Source organism: Octopus sinensis, linkage group LG3, assembly GCF_006345805.1.
Source record: "Octopus sinensis linkage group LG3, ASM634580v1, whole genome shotgun sequence".
NCBI classification, from domain to species: Eukaryota; Metazoa; Mollusca; class Cephalopoda; order Octopoda; family Octopodidae; genus Octopus; species Octopus sinensis.
This window is the reverse complement of record NC_042999.1, coordinates 56,810,061-56,829,136: the sequence shown is the minus strand read 5'-3', so window position 1 is coordinate 56,829,136 and position 19,076 is coordinate 56,810,061. Positions and strand designations below refer to the sequence as shown.

General features: G+C 38.5%; 1 protein-coding gene across 5 annotated transcripts in view; it reads left to right on the top strand.

Annotated features, from left to right (window-relative positions):
• The window catches only part of LOC115209249 (non-homologous end-joining factor 1-like), a 41,198-nt gene that overhangs the window by 10,871 nt on the left and 11,251 nt on the right, over positions 1 to 19,076 (top strand). Inside the window, exons 5-7 of one of the 5 annotated variants that reach the window (XM_036501004.1) lie at positions 1,662 to 1,782; positions 12,572 to 13,240; positions 13,648 to 17,139. In XM_036501004.1, the coding sequence (XP_036356897.1) occupies positions 1,662 to 1,782; positions 12,572 to 13,240; positions 13,648 to 13,847 (990 nt within the window). In that variant the 3' untranslated portion in view covers positions 13,848 to 17,139. Of the gene's footprint in view, positions 1 to 1,661; positions 1,783 to 12,571; positions 13,491 to 13,647; positions 17,140 to 19,076 lie in introns of those variants that run through there. The other 4 variants (XM_036501003.1, XM_036501005.1, XM_029777535.2 and 1 more) reach the window with 4 other exon arrangements.

Here is a 19,076-nt window from a genome sequence, read left to right as displayed (position 1 = left end):
AGCTCTACCAGGGGCTTGTGCTCCACTGGAATAGCTCTATGTCTCAGTCATTGAGGCTCACAGGCCACCACACAGTGGGGTAGAATTTGAGGGAAATATGGCAACTATTTCTTACAGGTTTAGTAACCGTATTATGTTGCTTTGTTGGCTCTCATTCATAATATTGAAATGGTATGTCATGATTGGTAGAACACCTCACAAAGTAGCCCGTGGTAGCTGTTCATGGTATTTATGCTCTAAATACCTTCCTCTATGCTCTAAATAATAATTAAAAAAAAGGAACTGTCCAGGTTGACTTTGCTGGTCATCTTCTCATAATTAATAAAATAAATGCCAGTCAAGTACCATGGTTGTTTTAAACAACTCTATCTTTCAAGACAGTGCTCCAATACTGTCAGAGTCTAATGACTGGAACCAATGAAAACATACGAGGAAAAATATAAAGAAATAGGGTACCTCATAAGCACTTCTTGAATGTTATTATTTATTAATTTTTTCCTGGCCTTCTGCCAAACTTGCAAAGAATTATTAATTTCATCATTCAACCATGTATATTTTTTAATGTACAATTTAATTCAGAAAAGCTAACTTGCAATTACAGATAGAGCAGACATCTACAAAAAAGCCATCATCAGAAATCTATCTGTCTGCTACAGACCAGTTCTTCCTATCAGTGTTTGACTAGGTATATACAAAGAACTTCATTATATCTGCCTTGAATGCAGTGAGACAAAAGAATGGGCTTTCCATATCACACGGTTCCAGAAGATGCTGAAAGTCAAAAATGAATTCTTAGCATCTGTTGTTAGTCATCTTCAGAGTTCTCAAGCAAGAAATGGAAAACCTCTTCCAACACCTGTTTTCTACTCTTTAGTGATAGTATAACTGCTGTTTCCTACAAGGCTATCCATAAAGAAGAGCTGGAAATGCAACTGTTCACTGACTTTCACCTATGGAAATGTTCATCTCAGAAGTAACTCTCCAATGACAAACCTATACATTGTGGCCAACTACCCCATCTGCTATGTGTGTACCAGGTTCAGTCATGAATATTACATAGCCAGTGCTATGTAATATCTGAATCAACAAACATCTCTAGATGGACATCATTGTTCATGAAACACTTTGATAAATTTAGGAACATAAATAAAGATAGGGCAGTCACTCAAAACCACAGTCAGTATAGTTGGTAACCTACAGATTAAAGAAGCCATTCTGATCAAAAGACATAAATCAACCTTCCAGGACTGGTTGAAATTGAATGAGCTGCAGTGGCTACTATAGCCACTTCTTTCAGTCACTGTATCTGACAATACCTGGTCCAGTTTCTTGCATTCATCACAGTCCATGGAACATAATCCACAGCCGAAAATTCTTCATCTCTGCATATGAGATCTTTTGGTTATAGTTATGCAGAACCCATATGTCAACCAGTCATGTTTCCTTCCAGTTGCTTTAACACCATTGGAAAGGATCATTTTACATGTAATATAAAGTCTTATTAAATATTTCCAAGGTAATAGTCCTTATGTTTGTTATTGTTATTGATGTTTAATGTTCCAACTGCATTGCCTCTTTTTGTTTTGTCTTTGATTAATTGATGAAGCTTAATTATTTTGTTTTATTGTTATTTCTTGTTTTTTTTTCTTTGAAAAATGTAGGAATTTGAAGATAATGTGAAACTGTTGGGGACAACTGCTTTTGAAAGTTATGGTCAGGATCTTTATCGGCAAATTATGACAAAATACACATGGTTGCACAAATGTAGCAAAGCAGATCCAGGTAGTTGACCTAATTCTTTTGTAAAATTTTGTCATTGTCACCTGTTATTGCTGTCATCATCATCATCATCACCACCACCATAGTCAACAATCTGTTTTTCAGGTTTACAGTGGTCACTTTTGTGAGTTTTGTCTTGTCATGTCCTTTCTGTATTATGCTTCAAGAGCAGAATACAGTTAAGAATTTTCTGAATCAAAAAGTTTTGATTTTGCTGCAAAGTACCTTGAACAAGTCTTTTATTTCATGGCCTTGAGTCAGCCTGAATCTTGTGAAGGATATTAAATAATCAGCCAGTCATATCATATAATGTGTCACTGATCCTACTCTGGTATTAAGTCAATGGTACCAGTGTCTAAAATACTTTGCCATTTGCATTATAATCAATGAATAAACAGTTCCATTGATTCAATGACAGGAACACATGCCACTGAAATTGAGAGATGTGTCTGTTTTATAAAATTTGGTTTACTCAGCCTAAAAGAATTACTGTTCTCATTATTATTTATTTTCCCTTGCTGCCATCATTTGTGTTTCTCCATTATTATTTTACTGTTTACACAATTCTTATAACTTTGTTCATTATAGTTTCATAAATTTCATAAAACTTCATATCATTATAGACCAAAGTTGTTTTGTTTTTTTTCTGCTAATTCCCATAAAATCTTGTGTATAAAACTATACCAAGACAGATCTTTCCTCCTCTATATGGAAATCACATCTACATCTGACTGAAATTCAGATGGTTTCTTTTAGGCCCAAGATATTTTTGTCACTTGTTAGCCTTATGTGTTTCACTATCTCACAGTCTTGGCTCTCTGCATTGAATATCATCATCATCATTTAACATCCGCTTTCCATGCTAGCATGGGTTGGACGATTTGACTGAGGTCTAGCGAACCAGACTCCAATCTGATCTGGCAGTTTCTACAGCTGGATACCCTTCCTAACGCCAACCACTCCGAGAGTGTAGCGGGTGCTTTTACGTGCCACCGGCACGGGGGCCAGTTTGGTGGTACTGGCAACGGCCACATCCAAATGGTGCTTTTTACGTGCCACCTGCACAGGAGCCAGTCCAGCGGCACTGGTGACGTCCTCGCTCGAATGCTTCATGTGCCACCAGCACAAGTGCTAGTAAGGCGACGCGGTAACGATCACGCTCGAATGGTGTGCTTAATGTGCCACCGGCACGAAGGCCAGTTTGTTGCTCAGACAACGATCTCACTCATATGGTACTCTTAGCGCTCCACTAGCAACGGATGCCAGTCACCGAGTTTGATTTCGACTTCAATTTCACTTGCCTCAACTGGTCTTCACAAGCAGAGTTTAGTGTCCAATGAAGAGAAGGCATGCATAAGTGGACTGGTTACCCCCTAGCATAGGCCACAAGGTTATGGTCACACTTGCGCTTGCCGAGTCTTCTGCAGCACAGCATATTTCCAGAGGTCCCGGTCACTAGTCATTGCCTCACTGAGGCCCAATGTTTGCAGGTCATGCTTCACCACCTCATCCCAGGTCTTCCTGGGTCTACCTCTTCCATAGGTTCCCTCAACTGCTAGGGTGTGGCACTTTTGCACACAGCTATCTACATCCATTCTCGACACATGACCATACCAGCGCAGTCGTCTCTTTTGCACACCACATCTGATGCTTCTTAGGTCCAACCTTTCTCTCAGGGTACTTAAACATCCATCGGAGCATGCTGGCTTCATTCCTTGCGAGCTTACGCATATCCTCAGCAGTCACAGCCCATGTTTCACTGCCATGTAGCATGGCTGTTCGTACACATGCATCTTACAGTCTACCTTTTACTCTGAGCAAGAGGCCCTTTGTCACCAGCAGAGGTAAGAGCTCTCTGAACTTAGCCCAGGCTATTCTTATTCTAGCAGCTACACTTTCAGTGCCCCCTCCTCTGCTACTGATTTGGTCACCTAGGTAACGGAAGCTATCAACTACTTCTAGTTTTTCTCCCTGGAATGTGGCGGAAGTTGTTCTCTGCACATTTTCAGTGTTATATATAGCTCTCAAGCATCTACCACATACAGAAACTATCCTCCCAGTTAGCCTTCCTTTGATATTGCTGCACTTATGTGTCCATAGCTTACACAGGGTACATCTTATAGAGTTTCTATCTACACCTTTTCTACAGATCGAGCAGGGCCATTTACCTGAAGGAATTTGTGGTTTGCCTGCTTTCCTACATATTAGGACTTTGGTTTTAGCTAGGTTGACACTAAGGCCCTTCAATTCTAATCCTTCTTTCCACACTTGAAACTTCTCTTCTAGTTCTGTTAGTGACTCAGCAATTAGAGCAAGGTCATCAGCATAGAGGAGCTCCCAGGGGCATCCTGTCTTGAATTCCTCTGTTATTGCCTGGAGGACTATGATAAATAGGAGGGGGCTTAGGACTGAACCTTGGTGGACCCCTACCTCTACCCAGAATTCTTCACTGTACTTGTTACCAGCCCTCACCTTACTGACAGCGTCCCTGTACATGGCTTGCACGGCTCTCACTAACCATTCATCTATCCCTAGTTTTCTCATTGACCACCAGATAAGGGATCAGGGGACCCTTTCAATGGCTTTGTCCATGTCAACGAAAGCCAGGTACAGGGGCTTATCTATGGCTAGGTATTTCTCCTGCAACTGTCTAACCAGAAATATAGCATCAGTGGTGCTTTTCCCTGGTATGAAACCAAACTGCATCTCATCTAAACTGACTCTCTCCCTAATTAGTTGGGCTATGACCCTCACCGTGGTCTTCATTACCTGATCCAAGAGCTTGATACCTCTGTAATTATTTGTATCTAAAGCGTCACCTTTTCCTTTGTAGCAGTTGACTATAGTGCTGCTACACGAGTCATTGGGTATGACTCACCTGGTTAACTATATGGGTGACCAGGCTAATGCCGACACTGCCAGTTATTTTGAGCATCTCTGCAGTAATTCCTGATGGGCCGGGGGCTTTCCCTGTCTTCATACTTTTAATTGCTTTAACTATCAAGGTACTGTCAAATTGGATAGCTGATCCCTCTGTTGGGTCGACAATCGGCAGACTCTCTTTCTCACATTCATTTTCTTTGTTCAGCAACCTTTCATAGTGGCGTCTCCAAACCTCTCTCTTTGCAGCCTCATTTAGCGCAAGTGAACCATCATCCATGTGAACACATTTCTCTCCTACCACATCACGATTCTCTCTCACACACTGCCTTGCAACACGAAATACCTCAAGTCTTTGGTCCTCACAGCGCAGAACATTGGCAAATTTTTTCTTATCTGCTTCCCCTCTGGCTAAATAGACCTGTCTCCTAGCTTCTCTTCTGGCAGTCTGATATGATTCCCTGCTACCACCATTCTTCCAGCCCTTCCAAGCCTGTCTCTTTTCTCTGATAGCCCTGTCTACAATGTTGTTCCACAACCACGTTATTTTGGGTTTATATGGGACTTTGCACCATCTACAGATCTGGTCAGTGGCTCTCAGCAGGTTGTCCCTTAGAAACCTCCAGTTGTCTTCTACTCCATGTGAAACTATATCCCCTTCTATTTCGTCAAAGGCTTCAAGTAATATGTCTCTAAATCTCTGTCCATTTGCAAGATCTTTTAGCTTCCAGACCCTTCTTCTCCATGCTGGTCGTCTTCTGGTTGTCCTCTTAGTCCTGATCCTAAAGTCACTAACAACCAGTCTATGTTGTTGGGTACATTCTTCATCTGGGAAGGTTTTGGTATTTATAAGCAGCCATCTTTCCCTTTTTCTGGCAAGGATGTAGTCAATTTGGCTAGTATGTCGGCTCGATCGGTAGGTGACTAGGTGGCTGGTAGGTTTCCTGATGTTAGTGTTGTAAACCATAAGATCATTTGCATCACAGAACTCCAGCAGCCTGGCTCCCTCCTCATTGCGGGAACCATAACCGTAGCCTCCATGTACGCCATAGAAGCCTCCAGCATGTTGTCCAACATGCCCATTGAAGTCACCAGCCACAAAGAGACGGTCTCTGTCGTTCAATACTTACTGAACCCTTTTGTGACTATTTTGTGTTTCAATTAATTTTTTTTAAATAATCAAGAAATTGATGGGAATTTAGTCAAATAACTTTTTCATTATTATGGTGGTGTTTGGAACATAAAAGAGGTTTTTATTTATAAGTCATGGTGGAATATTTTAATTTAAAACAGAAGTAGCCTCAAGCAGGTTGATATAATACAAGAATTAACTGTCTCTGAATCATTTATTCTGATACCTCTAAAGCTGGAGTTTTTCACCCAACACACTGGTGCTCTGCTGTTCTTGCACATTACTCTCACACACCTAGTGGAGCATACTCCATTTCTTTTCAGCTTTTAATATATCCCCATGCACAGTGCCCATGAGCACTACCATATATTGTACCACACTTTGTATAAAAGTGTTGTACAGTCTACTCTTCATTTGCAGAAAGAAGTTCTTTGTTACTGACAAAGTAGATAAATTCCCTGAACATTCTTCACTTCATCCTTACCTTGATTACTATGCTTTTGCGACACTTACCTCCGCTCTTGCCATCAACTAACTATTCCTATGCATTTTTAAGATAGGAAATCCTTTGTCAGCCTGCTAGCAATCCTCCTACATCTTTTTTACTTTCTCTCTCTATATTAAAGATGGCCACTTTCCGATTAGTAGTGTTCTGTTTTCTTTTGACTACTAGGTAGGTCCTGGTCTTGCTTGATTGGGCTGGGGTCATTCCAAGTTGGTGGTCTCAGACTCAGACATCATCATGTGTAGAGCCAACTAGATCCACTAGTGCTTTCCATCACTGGTGGTCCCTGTGCCAGCTCTCCTGCATCCTCCACAGTGATGTCGAGCCTCTGGAGATCTTCCCCAATCATGTCCACCCATCTGGTGCGGGGCCTGCCATGATACCTCCAGCAGCCTGTAGCTGCTACCTCAAATGAGAGTAAAGCCCTGACAGGATGATCTGGTGGAAGATGGAGGACATAGGATATTGGCTTCAAATTTTGACACAAAGCCAGCAATTTTGGGAGAGGGGCTAAGTAGATCCCATTGACCCCAGTGCTCAACTGGTACTTATTTTATCAACCTGGGAAGGATGAAAGGCAAAGTCAACCCTGGCAGCATTTGAACCCAAAACATAATGACAGAAAAAATGTCACTAATCATTTTACCCAGCATGCTAATGATTCTGCCAACTCACCTCCTTATATCTCTCTATATATAAACGGCAAAATGCCGGGTCATAGTGCTAGTATAATATAAAATATCATCACCATTTTTACCACAATTTTTTCCATACTGGTATAGGTTGAATGAATCATCATATCCCAGGTCAGTCCTTATTTGGTGTAACTGACCTCGTGTGTGTGTGTGTATGTAACATGCATAGAGGTCTGACTGTGAGTATAACTGTATTGTATGTGTTTCATGAGTGTACAGCTCTATGTATATATCTATGTGTGAGTATGCATAATGTGTATATATAGTTGTCTGTCTATGAGTATATCTGTATTTCTTGAATGTTGTAGTCTCTCAATGTGTGTTTGTATATCTTAGCATTTATGTTTGAGTTTTCATAACAAAACATCACCACCCAACCCATCCCTCGTCACCACCACCAACTCAGTAGCCACATCCCTCCATGCTACCTGATTTGGATTGGTCTTCTTCAGCATAATACTTTGAGTTTGTTGCAGTCATTTGTCATCTCCTATATATATATATATCTGTGCCGGTGACACATAAAAAGCATTGTCTGAACGTGACAGATGCCAGTGCCGCCTGACTGGCGTCCATGTCGGTAACACATAAAAGCACCAACCGATCGTGGCCGTTTGCCAGCCTCCTCTGGCCCCTGTGCCGGTAGCACGTACAAAAAACACCCACTATACTCACGGAGTGGTTGGCGTTAGGAAGGGCATCCAGCTGTAGAAACACTGCCAGATCAGACTGGAGCCTGGTGTAGCCTCCTGGCTTCCCAGATCCCGGTCGAACCGTCCAACCCATGCTAGCATGGAAAACAGGCATTAAACGATGATGTATATATATATATATATATATTGTCTGTGTGGTAAGATTCTTGCTTCCCAACCACACTGTTTTGGTTTCAATCCCATTGCATAGCACTTTGTGCAAGTGTCTTCTGCTATGGCCTCAGGTTGACCAAAACCTTGTAAGTGGATTTGGTAGACAGAAACTGAAAGAAGCTTGTCATTGTCATCCTCATCATTTAATATCCATCTTCCATGCATGCATGGGGAGGATGGTTGACAGGAGCTGACCAGGTAGAATGACCCTGGCGGCATTTGAACCGAGAGTGCAAATACAGATGAAATGTCACTAATCACTTTACCTGACATGCTAACGATTCTGCCAGCTCACCTCCTTAAATATAATGTATATGTGTATGTATACGCACACACTCACACATATTTATACATACACGCACGTTTGCCATTATTTACTTGTATGGTAATTATTGTGTATATATTTACATTATTTATCGTTATGTTCTTGTAAATGTTTGTTTGCTTATTTCATTCAGAAATGTAAAATTCATATTACTGCTACTGCTGTTGTTGGTGTTCAAACGTTTCGATCAAGGGTACCTCAGTCTTGAAAACTGTAGTTTTTATTATTATTAATATTATTATTGAGTGAGAGAGTAGTGCAAGCCATCAAAGTGACACTGGGGTAAAATATACCAAGCCCAGTATATCCATCATGACTACCCGTCTGATAAAGGTACACTAGGCACATGCATCATAACCATATGTGTGGGACATGGTGATCTCATTTCAAGATAAACAGCACATGACCTTGCAGGTGGGGCCCGGTTAGAATTTTCTTCTGGTCAAGTAGCCCATCCAGCTCAAGATGTCCCTGAATAAGGATTGTTTAAGGATATTGAATGATCCACCCATGTTTCCAAAGGTGAATTATCCAAACCTCTAAGAATTCCTTTCAACACACAGCTATGATGCTCTTCCACTACTTCTGCTCGTGATCAGAGATGCACGTATCGTCAGCCACTAAGGGACATGCTCAACTGGTTATGGTCAAACAACTGACAAGCAAATCTGTGGTATTGAGCAGAATATTTGCTGACGCCCATCTTTTATACCAAGATAAAACAATGTACATGATAACACTTCCTATCAGTTAAGATCAGAAACCATGAGAGCCACTGTCTGGTATTGCATCAGGGCATTTATTATTATTATTATTATTTCATGAAAAATCTCAGCTTTATTTTGCTGGATGTGGTGGAAAGTGTCAGCTACCCACAGCCAGTTAACTAAGGTGACACCTGTTTACTAATCATACTTCACGAACTCTGCAGAGGACCCTTGCAATTCCAAGCAATGATCATTTTTGTATCATCATCATCATTATTACTATCCAGTGTGTCCCCTTTTTACGATGATAGAGTGAGATATGAGATTTGGTTACTAATTTTAAAAATGATATAGTCACAGCTGATAACCGGTATTGGTTTAAGTTATCATAACTTAGCAGTTCACATAAAGAGACTGATAACTACCAGACCTCAAAAATAAGTACTAGAGTCAATTTCTTCAACTATCCGGTAAGATAGGATACAGGCTGGTCACCCTACATAGTTTAATCAGGTCATTCAAGGTGTGATACCCGGTGACTGGCTTAGCAGCACAATTGTTAGCTGCTAACAGGGTAGCAACTTTAAAGGCATCAATCTGCTGAACCAGGTGATGAAAATTAGAGAGTTATTGCCCAGTTAGTTAGGAGCAGAATTAGGCTAGACAAAATGCAGTTCTGCTTTGTCCGGGGAAGAAACACTACTGACATTATTTTCATAGTCAGGCAACTGCAAGATAAGTACTTAGCTAAGAATAAGCCATTATAATTGGCATTTGTTGATCTAGAGGAAGCCTTCTGTAGAGTGCCCTGCTGTGTGATATGATGGGCTGTGAGAAGTCTAGGTATAGACAAGTGGCTGGTGAGAGCTGTACAAGCCATGTACGAAGATACTGTAAGGTGAGAGTTAACCACAAGTAAAAGGGAAGAATTTGGTGTACAGGTAAGGGTTTATTAAGGTTTGGACCTTAGTCCCCTCCTTTTCATCATGGGAATGACTATATGCTGATGATCTTGCCATCATAGTGAATTCCATATCAGAGCTAGATGAAAAATTTCAGTTGTGGAAGCAAAACCTGGAATTTAAGGGCCTCAAGGTTAACTTAGCAAGAAAACTGACAGGTCTACTGACTGCTCTGATGCCCTGAGATGATAGAGAATTTGTAAGATTCTTTAGGGATGGAATTTGGAAGGATTTTTTAAAATCCTTATAGTTGCAGTAAGCGAGGCAAAATATTTATTGTTGACCAGACAAATTTGGTGTCTGAAAACTTTGTCTCTGCTGCTTGCACTTATGACAACAGCAATATAAGTTTTGGTATGAAGTGCTCACAGAAGTGTGTTTGATGAGTCTGCCTTGCTTACTCCAATTTCAAGGATTTTTGGAATCCTTTCAGATGTCATCCCTAAAAAGTCATACCAATTCTCTATCATCTAGGAGTATCAGATCAGTCAGTAGACCAGAACTCTTACTATGATGACATAAGCATTTTAATTTTTTTGTCTATTCCTCTCAAATCATTGTATATTATTTTATTTAAGAAATCTTCATGATTGGGGTTACAATAAGCTATCAACAATACAATGAAGGGGTTTATTATATATGAAATTTACTGATCCCTAAATGAGAACAGCAGACGTGTGTTTAACCTACCTAGTTGTTTGACTGACTACCTGCATTCGTGCCATGTGTTTGGTCAACTAGAACTGCAATTTGATCTGTGCTAAGTACTTATTTCTTTTATATTTTTACTGGTTTCCTCAGTTATTGGATTGTAGCCATGCTAGAGGGCACCACCTTCAATAGTATAACTAATATCAATCCAGTATTTGTTCAGTAGTTACTTCATTAAGTTCACAAGGATGAAAGACACTTGAATTTTTTTTATATAGCAGTTCAGAATTTTTGAAAAATTCTGGCATTTGTTTGTATATGGAGTGTATGTATATGTGTATCTAAGTGTTATTTCGTTTTGATATTTTCAATGCCTAGTGTAATGATTTTTTTTTAGTTTGTAATATATATATTAAGTTACAAAGTGTGTAACTGTACAGTCTGTATATGTGTTATACAACTATGTGTATATACATATACTTTGTACATGTATACAAATACATTCTCTTTTACACTTTTACTTGAGTCATTTGACTGCGGCCATGCTGCAGCACCGCCTTTAGTCAAGCAAATCGACCCCAAGACTTATTCTTTGTAAGCCTAGTACTTACTCTATCGGTCTCTTTGCTGAACCGCTAAGTTATGGGGACGTAAACACACCAACATCAGTTGTCAAGCAATGTTGGGGGGACAAACACACACACAAACATATACACACACACACACATACATATATATATATGCGAAGGGCTTCTTTCAGTTTCCGTCCACCAAATCCACTCATAAGGCTTTGGTCGGCCCGAGGCTATAGTAGAAGACACTTGCCCAAGGTGCTACGCAGTGGAACTGAACCCGGAAGCAAGCTACTTACCACACAGCCACTCCTGTGCCTGTTTATATATTGTTTATATATTGTGCGACTATGTTGCACAAAGTGAAGGTATGGTTAAGGTTCATGCATGGCTGTGTGGTTAAGAAGTTTGCCTTTTATCCATTTGTTTTTGGGTTCTGTCTCACAACATGGCACCTTAGGTAAGTATCTTCTACTATAGCCCCAAAGACTTGTGAGTGGATTTGGTAGATGGAAACTGTAAGAATCCTGTCATGTGTGTATGACTATGTTTCTGTGTTAATATTGCGTGGTAGTTGTAAATGAGTGTCACTGACATACAAGCAGTGTCATTCATTACCAATATTTTGCAAAAGCATGTCTGGTCATGAGAAAATATTACCTTGCTTGGACTGAGGTGTGGTTGACGATAGAAATAGAATCCAACCACAGAAATTCTGCCTCAATAAATTCTCTCTGAATTGGATGTTGAAACAATGGAAAAGCCTGCCAAAATTGAGGTGCATATAGCATATGAAATACTCAAAAAAGGTTTCCTCTGATTTTTTTTTCTTACCACCATATTTAACCTTACTATGAATATTAGTGATATGGAAAGACTTTGGAAATAAGCAAAGCCATCATTTTATTAATTTGACATCACATTTGCCGTGGCAAAAAAATCAATTGATAAAGTTCACAAAATTAAGTGTGCCATAAGATAAAGGGCTTTTTAGACTAAAGCCCTTTACCAAAAACAATAAGGTATTTGAGAGTGGCAGATTGAGAATAAAAGAGCATCAGACTAAAGATCATACAGTATAATTAAGATTCATATCACTTTATTCTGAAAAAGTAAGAGTTGTGATCCATGAGGGTTGTTTAGCAAGATGAGGTTGGGTAATGACTGAAAAAGATGAGTGTGGAACAGGTAAAATCCCTTGTTGTGTTCCCGTGACTAATGTACTTTTTAAATTTTTAGTTGACCGAACTGTTGTCAGTCTCAGCTTTGCTTTAATCGCTCAAAATAGTCAGTGAAATAGTAATAATATTCTGGTGTTAATTCAAGTGACAGTGCTCTCACTACTTACCTACAAGAGTTTTTTATGATAAAAGAAAATATTTTTTGATTAATAGTTAATTGTTTGTAAATTTTTACTAAAATCTTGTAATTTTTAGGTAACTAATATTTGGATAACTAATATTTATATTCCATCTTACATTTCATTTCCACTTCCAGAAACCTTTGAAATTACAAAACCCATAGAAGAATCTTCCAATGTGTTCACAGAGCTTGCAGAACTGTCAACTGCTGTAGAAGAACATGAGCAGAAGGTTAACATTGGCCCTGACATCTATGATTGCAACCAGTGCATATTTTCAACCAGTTCTCAAGAACTTCTGCTTCATCATGTCAGCATGTACCACAGAGACTCTGCTCTAAATATCAATGCCAACTTTGATGGTCAACTTCAGCAAACAGTTCTGGCTGATCCATTGCCATTGTTTAATGCTGGGAATATATCTTGTCCACAATGTGGTCAGCACTATAAAACTCAATATGGATTGCAGAGTCACATGAATTCTAAACACCTTGGAAAATTTCTATTTAACTGCTCAATATGCGGTCGTGGTTTTGATAGTTTCTGGACATACAAAGCTCACATTGACAAACATCACATACTAGAAGAAAAATGTGACCGATGTAATTTAACATTTCGTTTCAAAAAAAGTTTGTTGTCCCATAAACGTTTCTGTGGTCGTACAAAGCACCATGGTGGTGAGTTGTTTCGATGTAACATCTGTGAGCAGACTTGTTCGTCAAAAGACTCTCTTTCCACTCACATGCGTGGTCAGCATGGCAGTCAACATTATCGATGTCGACGCTGCAATAAGATTTATAAATGGCGTTCATCTTTGCGGTACCATACTGAGAAATGTTTTAATCAGCCAGTTATTCTCAACACAGAAATAGAAAATCACAATATTTGTTGCTGATGGCTGTTTAACTATTCAACAATATGTGGAGGTGCAATGGCCCAGTGGATAGGGCAGTGGACTTGCGGTTGTAGGATTGCGGTTTCGATTCCCAGACCGGGCGTTGTGAGTGTTTATTGAGCAAAAACACCTAAAGCTCCACGAGGCTGCGGAAGGGGGTGGTGGCGACCCCTGCTGTACTCTTTCGCCACAAATTTCTCTCACTCTTAATTCGGTTGGCCTGCTCGCTTAGCCAGCAGGGTGGCGTCATTTGAAGGCTATAACAATGCGAAGCGCATTGTGACCAGCGATGTGTAGCAATATCTGATAGCCTGGTTGGTTCATCATTGCGGTGCCATACTGGGAAATGTTTTAATCAGCCAGTTATTCTCAACACAGAAATACCAAATCACAATCTTTGTTGCCGATGGCTGTTTAACTATACAACAATATATAGGTCAAATTTATGTATATATTATATTTTCTATCAAGGAGTTGTTTTGCTTCTGACAGTCTGTAGTATTAGGTGTACTGGGTGAGAAAGGGACAGCAACAATACCAAATACATTGCTGCTCTTAATAATTTGTAGGTGTTTTCACAACTAGGCTTCAAAATGTATTTTTGCTACAAGAAAAAAAACAAAAGAAAAAGGAAAAAGACACATTAGCAGGCTGAAGGTTGAGGATTTGAAATAATTCTGTATTGCATCAATAGTTATGAGAAGTTACATCTGAGTTCAAATCCTATCAGAATTAGATTTGATTTTTACCTTTCACCTCGAGTCTTATATAAACAAGTACCAGACAAATAGCTGGGGCTTCAGTTTAATTCATTATTTTCCCAGTTGCCTACAAATTTGTGGATTTGTGCCAAAGATATCATTATTAGTTAAAGGACAAAATTGGGGCTGGATCTCATACTGCTATTTTTTTTTTCTTTGCTTTACACACCATCTGTTTCTCATTACCTTAATCCTTTAGCATGTAAACTGGTCATATCAGGCCAAAATATTCTACCTGTTTTATGTTCAGACAGGTCAGATCCAGCCTCTCACACCTACCCTACACAATATCATTCTAAAAATAAACAATCTCATCCTCAGAATCATGAAGCTACAAGGTAATGCATGATTATTCAAAACAATGTGAATCAATAAACATGACGTTTGACAGAGTAGTCTGAATGCTAAAGGGTTAAACTCATTCTTAATATTCAGTTTACCTTTCATTCTGCTGAAAAAGGAATTGTCTTTTCTGAAATTCCTCTCTTACATAAAAACATTTTCAACAATTACATCTCCTACACCTACAAATCCCAGCCAACTACCACAATGACCCTCTTAAATCAGTCAATGCCTCCTAAAGCTTTTAAATAAATCCTATTTCTTATATAAATCTAATCTTAACGTCAATTAGACTTATTAACTTTATAGATTATTTATTCAAGATAAATGTTATTACTTATTTTTCCTTAGGAAAATGATTTGACTTAATATTAAAAAAATCTTTTTCCATTCTAAGTTAAATATATATTTTATAACTGATTTTAGTGTTGTTTTGTTAAAAAAAAATCTATTTTCTTTCTCTAAACAATTGTGCCTTGGCAGTTATCTTCACATCTTATGTTGTTGCTTATAGTTAATATATTTGTTGGGTATTTATTGATAATGTTGAAATTTCTTGCATTTTTTTATTTCCATATTAAAATTAACTACTTCCAAAGAAAATGAATTAGATAACTTGTTACAGAAAAGACACTTATAAGTTGCTATTTGGTGTTGCAATAGTACCGGCAGCAACAATGAACCTCTGTGTGGTCACCTGACCTGTTAGAAAAAGCAGCCAAATTACACCCAAGCATTTTAAAAAGAGAAAGCATATTTTTGACGATGTAGTACTTAAATATACCAAATCATGGAATAATCATGGCTGGAGTGCTTCTAATCATGACTGCTCAGTCAAGGTTGATCTGAGCTCAGGCTAAACAACAACACTGTCAATAGTATTTACTGAAGTCAAAAGAAGAAAAAAAGTATGTAAATATTTATGGAAGTGAAATTCTATGTGGAATTATTTAATTCAAATACCAAGATATTTTCTGCAGAATGGAAATAAGTATGACTATGGTTAAGAAGTTAACTTTGCAACTACAAGGTGTTGGGTTCAATCTCATCACATGGCACTTAGGGCAAGTGTTTTCTTTCTTAGCCTTGTGTTTGTCAATGGTAGAATTTGGTAGAAGGAAAGTGTGGAAGACTGTTGTATGTGGTTATATCAACATTGGGAGCAAACTGGTACATACTCACTGAAATATCTTGTGACAATTGTTAATTACCATTATTACATTGCCTACTTTACATTTCATATTTTATGAGAATGATAGAGGAAACACTAGCGAAAGCTCTGGGTTGATATCATAATCGACTTGAAGGTAGGGCCCCAGCCTAGATACAGTCCAATCACTAAAACCAATATAAGTAAAAGAATAACTATTTTTCTGATGTGCCAAAGACACTTATGTGTTTGTTGTGCTATAACAGAGTGGTCAGCCTAAACCATGAGTTACCTGCTGGCTAAACCATTATGGGATTTCCCTTGTTTGGATTATTTAAAATGTTTTGATATACAAATAATAATTCTTTCTAATTTTGGTACAGCATCAGAAATTTTATTAAGGAGTGCAGGATGTCAATTACATTGACTCCCCCAGTGCTCTACTAGTACTTTTTTACCCCCAAATGATGAAAGGCAATCAACTTTGGTAGTATTTGCATTCAGAGAAAAAGAGCCGGAAGAAATACTGCTAAGAATTTTGTCTGGCACAGTAGCAATTCTACCAGCTTGCCACCTTAATAATCCTTTCTACTGAAAGCACAAGGCTTGAAATTTTGAGGGGGGAACTATTGGTTTGCTTCGACCCCACTGATTCACTGTTATTTAATTTATTGACTGTGAAAGGCAAGGTTGACCTTGGCAGAATTTTAACACAGAACATAGTGATGGGCAAAATACTGCTAAGCATTTCGTCCAGCATGCTAACGATTGTGTCCGCTCACCATCCTGTTGCCACCTTAATAATGGTCGATATAATTCTCGATCTCTCACAACTTGTGACTAACTATATCATCATAGCAGTCATGATATCCTTCTAAATACTGATCCATTGTCAATAATATATAAACCTAGGTTTCATTAGTTTTCTGCTCTGCTAAATCCACGAGCCTAGTTGTTGATATTGTCACATGTTTCCCAAACTAACACTTCCACCTGGTCTTTCAGTGGGTGCCTCTAACAAGATTCACTCTCTTGTAAACACTTGGAGCAGACCTCCAGTTTTCTCCCTTCAGTAACACCACTACCACTTGGTCTTTATATGCCTTCAGCAAAGTTAACTGTGTTTCAAGTATTCAGATTAGAATCTCCAAGTTTTCTTCCTTCACCGGAAGGCCTAAAACCACCATTTGGTCTTTGTGTACCTTTAATGAGGTTCACTCTCACTCTTTTGTAAGCATTTGAACCAGACTAACACTCACTGTATCCTGGCAGCCAACATGTTTCCTGAAGATGTCAGAGAAGAACTAGAAAGGTCTTGGTACTGCCCCTCTCCTATGAGACTATTTGCTATAAAAAAAAGTAAATATTACTAAAGGTTTGAATATCATAACACAATATTACTCACCCACTCCCTATAAATCTGAGGTTTGTATCGATGTCAATCAATTTTATCAAGCCCATCTTTAAAAACAGTAGCCAAATTTCCTCCCTGAATCACACCCTATTGTCATAAAGAAAAATGCAGGATGTTTTGGGTAAGGAATTTATGCAAAAAAAGGGACATGATCACTGCAGGAATGCCTTTGATCATAAATCTGTTCAGTCAGGTCTGTCCTGGGGCTAAACAACAACAACATTCAGTTTTATGTAACTCTTTTGATACCATACTTTTATTGAAATACTTAACCTTTTTTTTTTCAATAACTTTTTTAAATAATGGATTGCGTAACATAACTTTGTCATTATTAAGCTGCTGTTTGGTGCCCGCACTAACACGAGATTTTGTTTAGATCACTTTGAAATAGAAAATTTTTTTTTATCTGACCAGGAACACCGGCAGATTGGTATCAAAAGGGAGTTTTGTCAACATAGTCATTTTGATTAGCAATGATTGTAAATACTTTGATTGTCTGAGATTTATCTACGTAAATTTGTGTGTTTGTAAGGAACATGACATGTCCTAAACTAAGTTTCTTTCTGCCTATTGTGGTAAATTTTTAGAGATAATGTTTTTCTTGTTGAACAAAGAGGATATTTTACGTAACTTTTCATTATTTAAACATTCCTTGATTGTTATATGAGCTCATATATATTTCTGACTCAGTTGTATGTTATTCTTATAAAACTGAAATATGCTGTTAACTATGCAACTTGTTTTGTAGCTAACTGTTCTGAGATAAAGTTTAGTTTTATTAACACTGCATTTTTTTCTTTATTCACTTCTATTAACTTGATTACTCAATGCCAACTCAGAATCAGTCAGGTCAATGAACCAAGATGACTGACAATATATAGTTATGTCCCTTTGTACTCCAATGTCAGCCTTGCATTTCATCTTCCTTGAGTTGATAAGAAAAAATTACTAGTTAAGTATTGAGAATCAAATGTTTTGTCGATGACCCACCATCAATGCCAAAAAATCATTACATTGAAAATGGACATTTGTCAAATATATCAAAGTGAGAGAGCAGTGCATGCCATCAAAATGACACTGGGGTAAAATATACGAAGCCCAGTATACCCATCATGACTACGCGTCTGATAAGGGTACACTAGGCGCATGCATTACAAGCATATGTGCGCGATATGGTGATCTCATATCAAGATAAACAGCACATGACCTTGCAGGTGGGGCCCAGTTGAAAATTTCTTCTGGTCGAGTAGCCCATTCCGCCCAAAAGGTCCATGAATAAGGTTGTTGAATAGGGTTGTTTAAGGATGTTTCCAGAGGTGAATTATTCAAACCCCAAAGAATCCCTCTCAACACATGGCTATGATGCTCCCCAACTACTGCTCGTGATCAGAGATGCACATATTGTCAGCTATTAAGAGACATACTCAACTAGTTATGGTCAAACAACTGACAAGCAAATCCGTGGTATTGAGCAGAATATTTGCTGTAGCCCTTCTTTTGTACCAAGACAAAATAATGTACAAGATAACACTTCCAGTCAGTTAAGATCAGAAGCCATGAGAGCCACTGCCTGGTACTGCATCAGGGCATTTATTATCATTATTATTATTATTATCATTTCAAAAGTTTGCAGTGAAGCAGTTCGTTGCCATAATATTAATGCCTTGATAATAACAGTAGCACTAATGAAAGAGAGCAGTTATATTGTGCAAGAACCACAACTGGATCCCGGTTTCTGAGGAGCAATGAAACTATGTCAACAACCAGATTTTATATGGTTTAATCATAGGAAGAAAGGCAGAGCCCTTAGCACTTTTTCAGGGTTTTTATGTTGGTGATAAAAAGAGGAGTAATTATTATTAGCTCAGAGATTAATGTACTGCTCAGTCCATCCGATGAAACTCCACAATTTTTATTCAGCTGTTTCTTTTATGGGATCTAGATCAACCTGAAGCTATTGTAGAAGACTTCCACATTGCCCTGCCATACAATATGTGTTTTATACAGGCACAGGCATGGCTGTGTGGTAAGAAGCTTGTTTCTTATGCAACGGTGTGGTTGCTGTTTGAATCCCCTGAAG